The following is a 16,223-nucleotide window of genomic DNA, read 5'->3' as shown; positions in this document are numbered from 1 at the left end:
TGATCCGGAGGTCTAAGACACTTCCTTATGCATGAGGGGGGTTCGAAACCTACCAAAGGCAAGTATCAGAGTAATCACATTGGTGAAGGAAAACATCGTGACGAAACCTAGACTATAATAATTTCGGATTATAAGTTTGAAATCGCCAACCCTCATTAAGCAAGCGAGGTGATTAATGCTTAAACCCTTTCCATGTGAGAAGAGGCTTTGGTCAGCAGTGGCCATTAATAGGCTGTTGATGAATAGTCCAACACACTGAGTTAATTATAATGATCAAATTCTTTAACAGATTTTGTATTGTAAAATAGTAAGATAAGTCAGAGTTAGGCAATTTAGAGTAAGTTGAAGTATGAAGAGATATCCAGTTGAAAAATTCATTTCCACGACCGCAGTTGCGGTTCAACTGCCTCACTGTTTCACAACAAAGGCGTCAACACGAGTTTAATGAGGCAAATATTAGAGGGCATAACAAAGAAATACATTTCTTTAATCGGCTAAAGTCTGTAGAAAGCTTTTACAAAAAGACACTTTTGAGGAAATCCTAAGAACGAGGTCAGCATTAAAGCAATTATTTCCAAGGAGGTTACAAACGCTACAAAACGATAGAACAGCCCGGAAAACGTCGCAGAATAGCCACTCACAATAAAAGGACTAACTCAGAGGTAGGTGCTTAAATTGCCTATAAATTTTTTCCTCCCCTCAGGACTATTTCTGAGGGAAAATATTTCACCGGTTTCTTCAAAAGTTTTTTATGGACCTTAAATTATTTGGCCGGCAGTTCCTGTCGCCGGTGGCAACGGATTTATTTGATCTGGAGTATCTCTGGTTTAAATATCTGAATTCAGCTTATAGTAACATCAAAGGTGTTTTCAATTGTTGTTCGTGTTACTTCGTGCGAATAAAACACTTCATAGAAATTATTTTGCTTCGAGCACCCTTGTTAGTATTGGGAATAATAATGAAGTCGATTTTTTTTCCTCTTAAGTATTTGTTTCGGTATTTTATTGTATTAAGTTACTGGAAGAAATATAAATATCTATCTAGAACAAAATATCGATTTCGAATATCGAAAGTAAAATTTAGAGTCAGAAAATACACTACACTGTACCAAATAAAAGATTTAGACGAAAAGGAAAAAAGTAGGAAAGAAAAATCCACGTCACATGCCTAGTCAGTAAAGTGTCAACTTTTAACTTAATTTAAAGTCTTGTACCAACGAAGATCAAACTGTATATTTTCTCGAATGTTGGAAATTTTCGCCGTTTCTCCCCCCGTCCGTACTTAAGAGGGGAGAAGTTGTACGCCAACTGTGTAGGGGACACCGTGCCAAGTGTCTAAGCGTTAGTTTTCTTTCACAAATTCAAGACGAAAATGTTCAACTAATGGATGTGAAGTGAATAAATAATTGCTCTCATTTATCTTTTAGAATAAATTAACGATAATTTAATTTTGTTTGATTGAAATAAGTTTTATTTAAATAGAAATTTATTTTCTTGTACTATCTTCTTCTAAATGAAGTTTACTTTAAGCTTTCTATAAAATATTAAAAATTACTCACAGTCTGCCATTTGCTTGTTTGACGGGAGATGTGTTTTAGTCTAATACAAAGGATAACGCACATTATACACTTATTTTAAGGCATAAAATAAATGGTATATCGTTTTCTATTTCAAGAAAAGACTACAAAGAAAGCAGGCTTACGATTTATTAGCCGTCGCGTGTAAAGTATTTCACTTTGAACAGCAATCACGCAAACCTCAAAACCAGACTGAAAGTATGAATATACATTCAGTATAAATTGCGTGAGCCTTAAGATTCGAACAAATACAGAGATTTACAAAATACTTTTTGTTTGTATCAAAGTCTTTGTCAAATGTTCGGTTCATTGTACGTCTTTTTGTCATTCAGTTTGAAGCAAATTTTATATTTCAGAGATGAATAGTGGTTGAAATCAGTGGCAATTTTGATATGATATTTATACGTACATATATAACCTCACGTCTATCTCCCATGGGGTAGACAGAGACTACGAAACGCCAATCGCTATGAATCTTACATACCCTTTTTTACTTATTAACAGTCATCAGTCTTTTCATATATGCTCGTTGATTGATGATAAATCTTATAATATTACGATAAGTTTGTGATATTTAATCATGACATATAGACATAAAGTCAAACTTCTATTTAACTGTAACTTTCAAAATCCTTAAATTCCCACCTTAGTTTTCTCAACGCATCACCTTTTTTCAACCATAATCAGTTAGTCACGCTCAAAGAAATAAATTCGGATTTTACCATCACATATTTTACACCCTGTATACACACAAAAATACACATTTCATTAAAATATCGCAAACATCAGTAGCCTTTGTTTTTAATTAAAAAGAAGGCTCAGTTTGTTTCTTCAGTATTTAAAGGTTTCAATCTGCGAAGCAAACTGAAGATTAAATTACTCATTGAGTTATTTTTGTTACAATAAAAATAAATAGGAAGAATTTTTAATTATGAAATTGTTTCAGAATCTTATGCAAAGGTTTCAAATTGCAAAAACACATTTTGCAATGAATATTATGTTGTTCTGTGTTTCCTGGTGGTTATAACCTAAGTGTTTTCAAGTCCCGAGTGAATAGGTTGCTTATAAGCGCTTCATTGTAGACCGTGTCATCGCTTACCACATGGCGAGATGGTGCCCAAACGTTGACCCATCAAATACATAAAAAATATAGTGAGAGAAATTTTCACCTATGTGTTCCGATGCTGATTCTGTCTTCAGATTTCGAATAAAACATTTGGAAAACAGACTAGACACGTAAAACCTGTCTAATCTATCTCTCACATCACCAATTTTCCATGAAAACAAACCATTCTTATAAAACATAAAATTAATTCCATTGCAAACACAATGAAAAGGCCAAATGCCTAACCTTTATACGAAAACAGCCCGCATAACCCGACCCTTACATAATTTAAAGAAAGTTCGCCTAAGACAGTGAAGCGGGCGTGAGAGGTCATTTATAATACAAGTAGGTCATACGTACCTACTACTCATCAAGTTACACAACACCAGTATAAATTGACCTTTGAATATGCGGAAAGGTCTTATAAAGCGAGTTCATTATAAACTGGTTTTGTATAGCTGCATGTGAAACTCTCTATACCAACCACTAACCAGTGCTAACCTTCGAGTTTTCTTCAAGGCAAGCCTTCATGTCACACGAGCAGGTCGCCACAGGTGTAAATCATATGTTTGAAGGTGACACTTCAGGAATAGTTTTGCTCTTTATGTATGGTTTTATGTATGGTTTTAATATATATTATATTCCTTTATGGAGTTTATGCTAAGTGAGGGAGAAACATGCTTTGTTTCCGGTATCAATAGGCGACTGCGATTGTTTTCCGTCAGGTGATCAGTGTGTCCGTTTACCGGCTTATACAATTAAAAAAGAATTATGGCTGGTGTTTGCTATAGAATCAACACTATTTCGTTAAATTTTATAACATTAATAAATTATGGAAACTAATTACCTCTACAGAAATGTACACTTCAATGCTCCTCTGAGTTAGCATTCCTCAAAAATTCAATATACCTCTTAAACATAATAACAAACAAAAACTCAATTAACATATTTCAACCCACATTAATTGCATCAACCACTTATCCTATCCAAACAATATTAAACCTTATCTTCACTGCACACAATACTAATAAGGGGAAAATTTGCATGTAACATAATAGGCTATTGAGAGCCAAATTGTGAATACATTGTAGATACATGGAGCCGGGAATATAATACCTACATATGTTAGCACTACCAGTATAAATTGACTGTTGAATGTATGGAATAATCATACAAAGCGAGACCATGGTAAACTGGTTATGTATAGCTTTAGGTGCAGCCGTGTATACAAATTAATATGTCGAAAGTGATAGTGTGTGGGTTGTCGGTTATCGGAATTCGACGTCACACTCTCGTAAGCTATTTATTTTTAAACAATTAAATTACTTTTCCTGTTTTAAATTAAAGAGATTTTCTTTTTTATGTTTATTGCAGGACTTGATGTGAGTTTTTATTCAGTTTATACTTTGTATACTTACATGTATTTTTTATATAATGGTATTGAATAAATAAGGAGAATTCAACATTAAGATTTACTAATGACCTTATTGTCATACAACTCATGAACTGTCAAATTACAGACCCGGACTCAGTAATCACGCTAACGATCAATATTCCAATTCTGTAGAGAAAATGTCACTAATATATTCAAATTAATTGATTTGACGTTCGTCCGTCACCGCGACAGACTCGTTACAACTTCCAAGTCCTGTTGTCAATTTATTCTTATTTATTTCATTCGATTGAAATTCAAATTTTCTATCTGAATACATTAATTTTCTTTGCCACTGTTACGAGCGTGAAATAAAACTGTTTTGGTAGCACACAGTACGGATAATTCATTCCGGACAGGTGCCATCCTGAATTTGTAAAAAGGTTCAACTGAAAAAATACATCGATCAAACGCAAATACACAAAAAACGAACGTTCGAATATTTTTTCAGCAGAGGACGTATGTGCTTTAAAGTAGTTTCAGTAAAAGGTAAAATATTGCTTATTTAAAAATATTTTAAAATGTACCGTAAAGTGTACATAAACGTACATTTTTACCTTAACGAGATTTTAACGTTGCTACGCTGCTACGAAAAGTGCTACGAGACTACGGCGAGCATTTATTTCGTAGTCACATTTTCAACTTCACGCAATCATACACAGTTTTAATAAATAATGACGGAAACGTACATAAACGTTACTATGAAATTACTCGATTTAATTTAGTATTTGTACAACAATTGATACAAGAAGTTAGATATACAGAATAATGTAAATATACCCCTATTTCGTAACAAAACCTTTACATCAGCAAAGTGAACCTTTATCAAAGTACGAGTTATTACCAAAGCACTATTGACAACTCACTAAAGGTTTCACCCAATAACTTTGAACTTAACCCAATTCCTTTCTATGTAACCTTCAGAGGAAAGTCACGACACACAACGGAAGCACTTTGTTTGCTTTTTCTTTTAATATATTGTTATAAAAGATGCCTTACGTTCACTTAAAAGAAAACATGTGTATACATTGTAGGTACACGTTTGTAATGAAATAATAAAAGTAGAATATAAGAAAGTGGATAAATAATATAAAATAATGAAAATGTAGAAGAAAGGAGTTACGATGCCAGTAAAAACAAGGTTCGACCTGATAGTTGGAAGATTTCTCATTTTTAAGTCTCGTAGTAGGCAGTAATGCGACTACAGCATACAAAGACACAAATCACACTAATATTATAAATATTAAACCTTGTTTGCTTGGATGTTTTGCCGTAAATCACGCTGACGCTACTGCGTTCAGTAGTGTCATGCCAAATTTCATCAAAATCAACGGATTTTCATGGTACATAGACAAGGTATGCACTAACTTTAGTGATATGATATTTTGATCCTACGGGAACGCGGGCGAAACAGCTGACAGAAGCTAATATATCAAAAAAAAAACTCCGCACTCCGACTCCGCACTGATTTGTACTGAAAAATTTAATATGGAAAAATAAAGTAACATTTTAGCTTCGATCCAGCTTTCTCGATCATTATACCAATACAGCACATCACAATATTGATTACACCTACATAACGCACAAATAACAAGATAAATGACATGGCCTGACATAAAGGTCGGTTTTAAGCCATTTTCCAGAATATTCTCGACGTCACTGAAAGCGGTCTCAGTAATTGCTTAACGGTTTCGATTAGAGCTGCACTGAAACGCTAAATACCGGGAACTGATAGCAAAACATCAGTGTACGTAAAATCGATTTTGGCTTGAAGGGATTTTTGATGGTCTTGTGATTTATGTCAAGCTGAAAATTAGATCTAAGCTTGGGGAAGTTAGTGTCACAGGATAAAAGACTTAAGGCTGGTCCATTTGCACAATGTATTTGTTGAAAATGCAAGTGCATTGATAAATTAATTATGCGTTTAAATGTGGGAAAGCCATGCTTCGGCACGTAATAAGCTGGCTCAACTGGAGTCACAGACGGCCACGACCTCACAGAAAACCAACGTGAAGCAACGCTTTCGTTGTGTAAGTAAGTTTACTGACGACCCAATTACCCCCCTCCCCTTCTCAATTTTCCCAATCCCGATTCCTTAACAACCCTTAAATTTCTAACCCCAAAAAGCTTTCCTACACTTGTAACGCCTCTGGTGTTTCGAGGGTCCATGGTCAGCGACGATCGCTTACTATCAGCTAATACGTCGTTTACCAGCTTATACCATAAAAAATGTTGCCTTAGTGTGAAGTAATATCGTATAAGGGCTACCTGTATAGCAATACTTTACCTATCAATACCAAACGGAACTAAAACAATGTATGTCATATGTAAAAAGAATAAACAAGAATACCCATACTTTTGCAATATATCGGTTACCAAACAACTTTGGTCACGCGAGAGATATTTCAACGCACAACTTTTCCAGGAAACCGACCTAAATCAAGTTCAATTTGCCCAAAACTTTACACCGGCGGCCTCTGTTGACAGTTCATTTGTCCTTATTTCGGGATAAAATGTCGTTATTCTTATCACGTTATATTCCCGAGTCGAATCCAGTGCCTTTGTCTATTTATCTCCAAGTCCTGAATCCATTTTCAAACAAATCTTCAGTGTTATTCAGCGAGTGAACACCCGTTGTCGTGGTAACCGCTTTAGAACATCCTGTATCTATGTACCTCTGAAGTACTTAAATAGAGACGCATTTACATTGGTTGAGTTAGTATCTGTAGAATAGGGATTATACTTGTGTTCAAGTAAGTACAAATACCTAACCTTACTTAACTAAGTTATTATAAATGTAAAACTTAAGGGTTTTATTAATATACTGAGAACCGCGACAAGAAACGAAAGTTAGCCTAACTGAGCCTAACACACAGATTTAGAGTTTGATTTCAGAATAATGTAAACTTAACTAAGAATCACAGTTTCTTCATATACATCATACATTAATGGAGAACAGCTAAACAGTCTACTGACTACTAGATTACGCTACGTCGGCGCGTCTGAAGAGTTCCTCTGTGACTCGAAACTAGTAGAGCTTTTCTCTATTAATGCACGCGAGTAAACCATGATTCTTAGTCAATTTACGGGACATACCCACGATAGTTATTAAAAATAGTAAACTCTGTGATTTTATTGAATAAATAACAATAAATTGTTCAATATTAAATAGAATTTCAATTCAATAGGTAATAATGAATTCATAATAACGAACCAAATGTTCTTAATGTTCTGAACCATTTATACAACCGTACTCTAAGTAACAAGGTGACACTCAATCTAAACGCGCCCTAATGTAAACGTCGTCGCGGAATTGTGGCTTCGGCAAACAAATCTAGAAATATGAATATTGTAAATGTTTAGAATAACAATAAAGAAGGATGGTGTTTATTTATTCTAAGCACGTTTTGTTTTCGAGTGCTCTGGGGAAGTAATTCTGAACGATGAAAACTTGTCTCGCTCTTTCATTTAACTTGTAGACGCGGGTATAAAAACTTAGATTGTTCATTCATACTTTCGCTACCTCGTCATGTTTTCTCGAAAGATCCCATGTTTTTGGGGATCGCATAAATTTTGGACACCCTTTTAAGTATACCGGCGGTCCTGTATATCATTTTTATGTGAAATTATGGTTACCTGTTACCTGCTACCTTCTGCTAACCCGAAAAAGAAAATGTATTTATATAACGAAACCTTTAAAAGATTCACGTGTCTATTTTAGGTGCTATCTGCTTTAATATGATACGTTATGCTACACCTGTTTTCGCTCCCAGAGAGGTAGAGCAAAATGTTATTTTAGTCAGCAATGTTATATTATAATAACCCACATTAGAGTCCGTATTAGGAATAGGGCAAGTAAATTAGAATTTAATTCAGAACTAGAAATTAATTCTGTATATTTATAAATGTAGTAACAAGCGTGGGAGAGCCGTCCTTCGGCACGAATTGGCCAGCTCGACCGGAGTGAAACCACGGCCTCACAGAAAACCGACGGTGGTGTGAGTGAGGTTACCGGAGGCCCAATTACCCCCTTTCCCAATCCCCGATTCCCTAAGAACCCTTAAATTCCTAACCCCCAAAAAGCTGGCAACGCACTTGTAACGCCCCTGGTATTTTAGGTGTCCATGAGCGGCGGGGAATCCTTTCCATCAGGTGATCCGTCAACTCGTTTACTGGCTTATACCATAAAAAATATTCAAGCAAAAATCATAACAAACCACACGTACAGACTTACAACGAGAACTTCCACCCACAAACTGTGCCATTCTACTCAGCTCAACAAAAATAGATTTAATCACAGTTACCTTGAGAGTCGCACAACTTTTCTAATGACCGTAACAGAGATAAACAGCAGTTGCGTGTGTGCTTCTATCACAAAAGTTTCTAGTCGGAGTTATGAACAGGTAAATATGGCGGGTCGGTGGGGCCGGCCTAACAATGCGGGCCACATTACCTCGTATCATTGTGGCTCAGAGATTTATGTCCCACACGAAATACCTACTTCCGAGTACCAAAGTAATGAGGTATCTCAACTTTGAATTTGAAGCCACATTTAACTAAGTTTAAACGCTTTCTACTGTTTCACTGGCTTTTGTCAGATTAGACTGTTAAACTTGCCATTATACCAACTTAATGGCACGCAGAATCATTTCATTAAATTCAATGTGTTATACAGTCGTAACTTTGTTAAATTAATGATATTTTTGGATTTAATACTGTTCGTGTTTTGTCTGTTTCGGGATTATAATGATGGGATTAACTGAGTAGAGCTTGGTATTAAAATGAGCAATGAGTTCTTTTTGTTACTTACTTAATCCAGACATTAAACGGTTTATTCCAAAAAGGTTTATTTTATCAAAAAGTTTTGACATTTTTACACTGATTTTCAAACTGGAATCTCAATTAGGACTAGAAGTTCATGAGCAGGTTTCAATATAGATATTAATAGGGTAAACATTCTTTAACACGTTAACCGCCACGTCGGATACTGGTGACCGATGCTTAGCGGCGGATTTGCCTTCCACAGTTTTCTTTCGGCAGTTAATGCATTAATGGACTTTCTACTCTATCACCGCTAAGAAAAGTTGAAAATGACAATGTCAAACAAGTTTATCATACCTATATACTATTTTACACCTAGATTAAAGAGCAGGAATCTTAAATAGAAACCTCTGACATGGGTCCCCCGATAAGCTACAGCGATGACAAGAAAAGGCAACGACTGACTGCTAAACTTCATGAATAAATGTAGATAAAATCGAAATGCGATTGTATCGTTCGAGTTACGTAATCTAGAATAGAATAAAATTTACTTAAGTTGTCGTTATATTTAGCATAAGAGTCCTAGAAAAATCGTGAATCTAGCGTAACCTGCTGGTATGAGAGACACAATTCAAAATACATTGCGTCTCGCGTAGATCTACGTTCCGGCACACCACGTATTTAGATAATTTTGCATATCCGACAAACAACTTTAATTTTGTGACCATTCATATCATATACGATTTTAAAGACATGTATGCATGTAGTTTTAAACGCACGTTATCGAAACGCACGCTTAACATTTGCTATGTGAAAATAGACTAATCCATTCGTGCTTGGGCCCAAGACAGCAGTCTAGTTAAGCACTGGCCTTTTTGCGCCGTGTTAACGATTTTTTTAATTACTTTCTTGTTTTACCTGCAATAATAAATTCAGTTTATTTACACCGTTTTATCTAACAACGGTGTAAATTAATTTATTTCTTTCTTTCTTTCTTTCATTTAACTAAAATTAAAAATTGTCTACATTTATTAAATGACTTTGCACTATTCCCAAAGATATGGCAATCAAACGACCAGGTAATCAAAAAATTCAAAGCACAGGATTAACAAATCACCTACTTAAATATGTTAAAACTTGTCTTAATAAGTGAATAAAAAAACAAATGCATAAGACATTAAGTTTTTCATATACTCGTTCGAAGAGCGTTTAAATGCCATTTGGCTCGTAGCAATGATTGTAGTTTGATCAATGACGAAGAGGCTGCCAACTTTGAAATTAAATGTTTGTTACCTTTAGTAAAGTTTTCATGATGCTACAAATACTATACATGATTGTAAAAACTAATTTTAAATAACTCTTCAAAAGTTTTTTTAAATAACAGACTGTGCATGAAATTTACATACAACTTTAATCTGCATACCAATTAAAATGCAAATTACAAAAATAAAAATGCATTTCGAATTCAACGAGAGTACTTTCTATTTATTTGAGCGTCTCTCATCTCGCAATGCAGGCACTCGAAACTTTATGTAACAGTCGCTATTCTTGGAACAGTTCCAAAACTCAAGGATATCCTGTTACATAACTATAATAAAACTCACCAAGTCCTCGTCATCATCGGAGAAAATATTGCTTCTCTCCTGGGCCGTCATATCGCCGTCTTCCAAAATACAATACAAAATTCATCCATGATTCACACACACAACACCAGCTGCATCACTCTTAAACACTGCAACTGCATCCAAAACTCCTTCGTTGAACCTCCTTGGCGATACATAATAAAACCTCACTAAATAAAAAAATAAAAATAAGTTTCTGAATTCAAATCTCGACTTCGATATTCAATTATGTTCGGAAAACAAGTGAAACATCGACAGTTATACGGGAGCGTGCCGTACACCCTCTCTGTGCGAGGGTTGGGCGCTTACTGCGGTGGAGGGCGGGCAGAGAAAGCACTGCAGCGTCTCGTAACCATGGCAACGGCAAGGCTTTCACGCCACCGCAGCGGGGCGAGCGTATGCATTGTAGACAATCACCCACGAGGGAAGTGAATTAGAGTAATTTTATAGATTTCTGCAGTGCTTCAGTGAACATTCAGATTCATTGGTTAGCGTATCCGATTCTTTTTACATTTAATGTATTTGTAGAAATTCTCTTCAACATTTTATTCTTTATATTACTGTTGGATAGACTCTAAGAGGAACTATATGAAATCAAAAGGCTGATTTTGTAAAGACGTATAATAGAAAAAAATCGTAAAAACACAAAATGGAGCAACTCCCAACGAGACACCAATAGATTATAGCAGACACATGAACATGACTCTTTTTCTTCAAAGATACTAATTTCACATTAATTACCTAAATAACAGTAATATTTTTAATAAGCTCTAGTAAAAACCTTGACAAACAAACAACGACCTAATTTGAAAGTACTAAGTCTCACCTTGGCTTTGCACATTGGATGGTGATGCTATTTATATTGTTATTGAGTACAATCAATACAAGCCCTGTGGCGTGCGGTATTGGGGTTCGAAAGCACTCGACAGCCACTATTACGCAACCCATAACTGATCATACTCGTAAATACTAGACATTGAGCTATGAAAATGAAATAGGAAGCCACTATTCTCTTTTTTAAACGATTTTAAATTGTAACAAAAATAATATAGTGATGTTCTAATTTTGATGCAGGAAATATTTTGCTTTTCTTTTTAAAAAAAATCGTTGCCCTACACTAGTATTTTCTCCTGTGTCGTAGGCGCGTTTACAAACATACAAGTTCGCATGCTCCGAAACAACAATTTGTTTGATCACACAAAGATCTGTTCCGTGCGGGAATCGAATCCGCTACACGTAGCACGGCAGCCTGTAATGTTGCCCAGACACGGTGCCAATCGACTTTATAAAAATGTGGTGCAATTTCTGTTACCATAGATTAAATAACAGCTTCATATCGTTGAGAGTAACAAAATGCTTTTTAAAGTCATTTTTAAAACATTCACATACACTGAACAGTCTTCAGAATCTACATATACTCGTAAAGTTAGATAACAATGAATTACAAGTGACGTCACGTACAAGAAAGTTAAAAGGAACGCCTAATTACTGAAGCTTTGATCCTCTGTCACCGGCCTTAAGTACAGGCCATCTTAAACAAGAACTTTATAATTATACCCTTCGCAGAACGTGGGCCTGTTAGAGCTTGTACGCACTATCGACTGGTAGCTTGCGACCCAGTATTTTATCATTAACAACATCCCATGAGAATTTTCTCTTGGACTACGGGCCTCCTCTACAAAAAGGGTTTTGATATGATTTCGACGCTTAGCAAGCGAGTTGGCGATTACAGTTTAAAAGATCAGGTTTATTCGAGAATGATGTCCAGTCTCTGTTAAATGTGTAGTCCCCTGTCGACTGTGCTTCTATTGGTCAGGGGCAACTGGTAGTAAAAGTCAAAGCCAAAATTATTTATTTCAAATAGACCGATAAGGTACTTTTGAACGTCAAAGCAAATATTTAAAATAATTTTGTCTGTCGGTCAGTCCTCTAGTAAAGCTATTTGCTCATTCCAAAGTGTAGATTTCTATGTAGAAAAACGAGCAAGTAACATAAGTTAGTTGTTTGCGTATCACCATTGAGCTGCAATGGTGACAGAAAATCAAATGCATAAACATCTATTCAAACTATACTTAGGTATGTAAGTCGCAATCGAAAAGTCGGCAGTGCGTAACACCCCTTAGACTAGCTTAATTTGTCCGACCTTCGGCCTAAAAACCTATAGGAAAGTGGAAACAAGGGCTGACGCAGAAGGGTATTAATCATTGAGGTGCGTTGTCAGACATGTTGCCGAAAAATAGGACAAGAAAGGTTACAAATTGGTTGCAAGTTAGACTAAAACGAAAGGGTTGCGTAACTTTGACAAAGTACATAAATGTACCTAGTTTGTATCTCGTTTCAGTCACTCTTTAGGCCCAGTTTTCCAGCCAATGCGGAAGTCATCCTTTGGACATCTCGTGGTTGATATTATGACCATGATGATACAATTTTCTATTAATAAATTTATTGCTTGTTTTTATGATACGCCCTAATCAATCATAATGATTTTGTTACTTAAATATTGACCATGTTTGACTGCACGGTTAGTGCGGTGGCTGGGCAACGGGCTGCCACGCAACGTGTAGCGGGTTCGATTCCCGCATAGAGCAACTCTTTGTATAGTCCATGTTTTAGGTCTAGGTGTCCTATGTATGTGAATTTGTATGTATGTAAACGCACCCACGATACAGGAGAAAATTATAGTCTGAGGCAACCTTTAAAAAAAATGTATATTAGTACAAACTCACTGCTCGTTTTAAGTTTAAACCAAACTCATCACAGCCATAATTCAAAATGTACAATTTAACTTTGTAATAACATAAAACAACAATGCCTTCTCGTAAGTTTCATAGTTCTATGAAGTTAATTAACTCAGAACGACTTTCAATAACAGATGAACTGGGAGAGTACTGCCAAATTTTGCAATTACCGCCCATCCCCAACCGAGGTGTTGTGACGATTCAGTGTCATTCATTGTCAGCTCGATATCAATGTTTAATTGTTATGTTTGCATCTGTAAAGAGGATTTTATGTTTATATTTGTTGTATCATTTTTTTGTAGTTAGTAAAAGTTGTGTGAGGTTTTCAAGGTGTTTGATTAAATAGTTATTAGGTAAGTATTTTAACTTCTTGATTATAAATCATAGCAAATATAATTAAGGACTAATTGTGACTAATTTTCAACAGACCAATCTCAATTAGGTAAGGGGTCTCTAGCGAAATGGTATCTACCATTAGTTGACTCAACGACAGCCCGAAGGATTTGTGAGAAAAGTGTTCTACTCAGCCATCACTGCACAGCATACATCCATGCTTTTTTCACTTACGCGCCCTTACTTAATCCTTGTCAAGGTTATGAATCCAAATGCCAATTGAAAGAACTTCTGAACTAATCTGCACCAACTTTTACGGGACCAAATTATCTAATCCGCGTCGAACAAAAAAAAGAATGACTTATATCGGTTCATAAACCTCAACTTAATCGGTGTATGTATTATACATAGTAAATACAAACATACCGACTGAATTGAGAACCTCCTCCTTTTTCGTAAGTCGGTTAAAAGCACACGTGCTAACCTCGGCAGAGAAATACCAAAGCACATAACTGTGTGTGAAGATTACTTCACCCCATCGTTCTCAGAGTACACGTGTACTATGAGATTGGTTTCCTAATCGATTTCCCTTCAGCATAAATGTTCTGTCGACTACCGGACTCGAGTTGTAACATCTTATTTTTAAAGCCAACTGTTCCAGGAAGCTATTTACATGAGCTGACTTTTAATGATGGTTGGTTGGGGTTTGGGATGGAGTTTGCAGGTTGTCACAGAAAGTTATTGAAGTTGACTACGGTGAAAAGCTAAAAGTCCTGAAATTATCAGTATTAAGTTTTATATCTAAACTAATACAGATAAGTATAGGACACTCGATATACCAGAGGTGTTACAAGTGCGTTGCCGGCCTTATGGGGATTAGGAATTTAAACGTTGTTAGGGAACCGGTAATTGGGAAGAATGGGGAAGGGGCTAATTGTGTCTTCGATAACCTCACTTACACAACGCAAGCGTTATTTCACGTCAGTTTTCTGTAAGGCCGTGTTATCACTCCGGTCGAGCCGGTCCATTCCTGCCGAAGCATGGCTCTACCACACTTAATTTATTTAGGTCTAACTCTAACTTAATAACCCTGCCAACAAATAAACAATTAGCTACAACTAAAACAATACCCGAACAGTAACCCAGCACGATAACTTGCCACAATGCAATTAAAACAATTAGTCAAAAAGTGTGGCCATTATACAGCGGATAATGAATTCAGAGGGTATGAATACAAAGCGGTTCGGTCCACGGCCGACACTAATGGCGATACGCGATGTCGTCTCACATTGCACTAATCTCGACTTCGCGAGGTTCAGACTTGATTACTTGAGGATTTTGTAAGTAGATAATTTTAAATAGCTTCTTGTTTCTTTGCCTTGCTCACACTAGATTTTTTCCTGTGTCATAGGTGCGATTACAAATATACATGTTCACATACACATCACACGGAGGCGCGGAACCACAATTTGTGGATCAGCAGCCCGTTGCCCAACTTCTCTCTGCTTTTGTTTTGGTTCACGCTAATACGTTCTCATATCCTTAGCATGGGCTAGTAATGTTTAGTACCTTGTTATTGGAGAGACAAAAAGATTCAAGAAAAACATTACCTCCATTCACTAAATAAATATAACATAATAATTAAGACGACGCTGATCCTTAAAACTGTGGTATTTAAAGTGTAACATAGAACGAGAGCTGCCATCTACCGACGACCATCATTTCATCTTACAAATTGCACTTTCAAAATATCATAACGAAGACCCCTATCTAATCTGCTAATCTGCTCTACCATTACGAAACTCCTTGGAACTTTAACTTAACAAGCAAAGTTAAATAACCCTCACTTTGTAAAGGGATCACATATTTATTTACCACGATGCGTACTTACTTGCTTACAAACATTGCCAATCATTTATTTACCATTCAATATATTGCCAGAAGAAAAACCGATACACAAGTTCAAATAAAATAAAATTAGAGTTGCTACACAACAAACATGTTTACTTGGATACATGTTCCAGGAAAATTGATACAAACTTGGCAAGGAAAAAATAACATGGAATACTCGTATTAAAAATAATAAGTAAAAATGCTTAGAGAATTTTAGTACCCTTTGCTGCGGACTGCTTAGAGGGTTACTTAGACTCCAGCTCGATCAGCAGGAGTAGGAACATGGTGGTTTTTAGTCAGTACGAGTCTGATACTCCCTCTCGCCTCACCCAAGGCAAGAGGAGTCATTGGATGATTTTCACATCTCTTTAAAATTTTTAGTACCCTTCTAGATAATAGTCACTTGTTCCTGTATATAAGTTAGCCAAAGCATTGTGTTTTCTGTAAATAGAACAAAAGAATCACAATGACGACCGATAATTAACTACGACGATGACTAAAAATGTGTGATTACTTACCTAACAGGTCTGTCTAGCCTGTCTAGAAATTACCTATAGACTTTTTATTCACCAAAATACTAGTTTATGAAGCCTACTTCATAGTGTTACGATCTGAACAAGGGATTCATGGCTCATGGCTTTTACAACCCGCCATTTCCATTTGCGTGTAGACGTCTACCAACCCCGACGCCGCCGTAATGACCGAAATTACAGCTGGCCCTAATACGGTCAACTTATAATGATCATAATAAAGATGGGGATAG

General features: G+C 36.0%; 1 protein-coding gene across 4 annotated transcripts in view; it reads right to left on the bottom strand.

Annotated features, from left to right (window-relative positions):
• Positions 1-10,802, bottom strand: part of LOC118267773 (transmembrane protein 151B) — a 59,465-nt gene extending 48,663 nt beyond the window's left edge. For 3 of the 4 annotated variants that reach the window (XM_035581955.2, XM_035581956.2, XM_035581957.2), the window contains exon 1: positions 10,479-10,793. In XM_035581955.2, the coding sequence (XP_035437848.2) occupies positions 10,479-10,529 (51 nt within the window). In that variant the 5' untranslated portion in view covers positions 10,530-10,793. Of the gene's footprint in view, positions 1-10,478 lie in introns of all 4 variants that reach the window. The other variant, XM_035581954.2, reaches the window with a different exon arrangement.
• Positions 10,803-16,223: the final 5,421 nt, after the last annotated feature.

The sequence above is a fragment of the Spodoptera frugiperda genome, chromosome 6, assembly GCF_023101765.2.
Source record: "Spodoptera frugiperda isolate SF20-4 chromosome 6, AGI-APGP_CSIRO_Sfru_2.0, whole genome shotgun sequence".
Lineage (NCBI taxonomy): Eukaryota > Metazoa > Arthropoda > Insecta > Lepidoptera > Noctuidae > Spodoptera > Spodoptera frugiperda.
The sequence above is the reverse complement of the archived record's forward strand: the minus strand, read 5'-3'. Positions and strand labels throughout refer to the sequence as shown.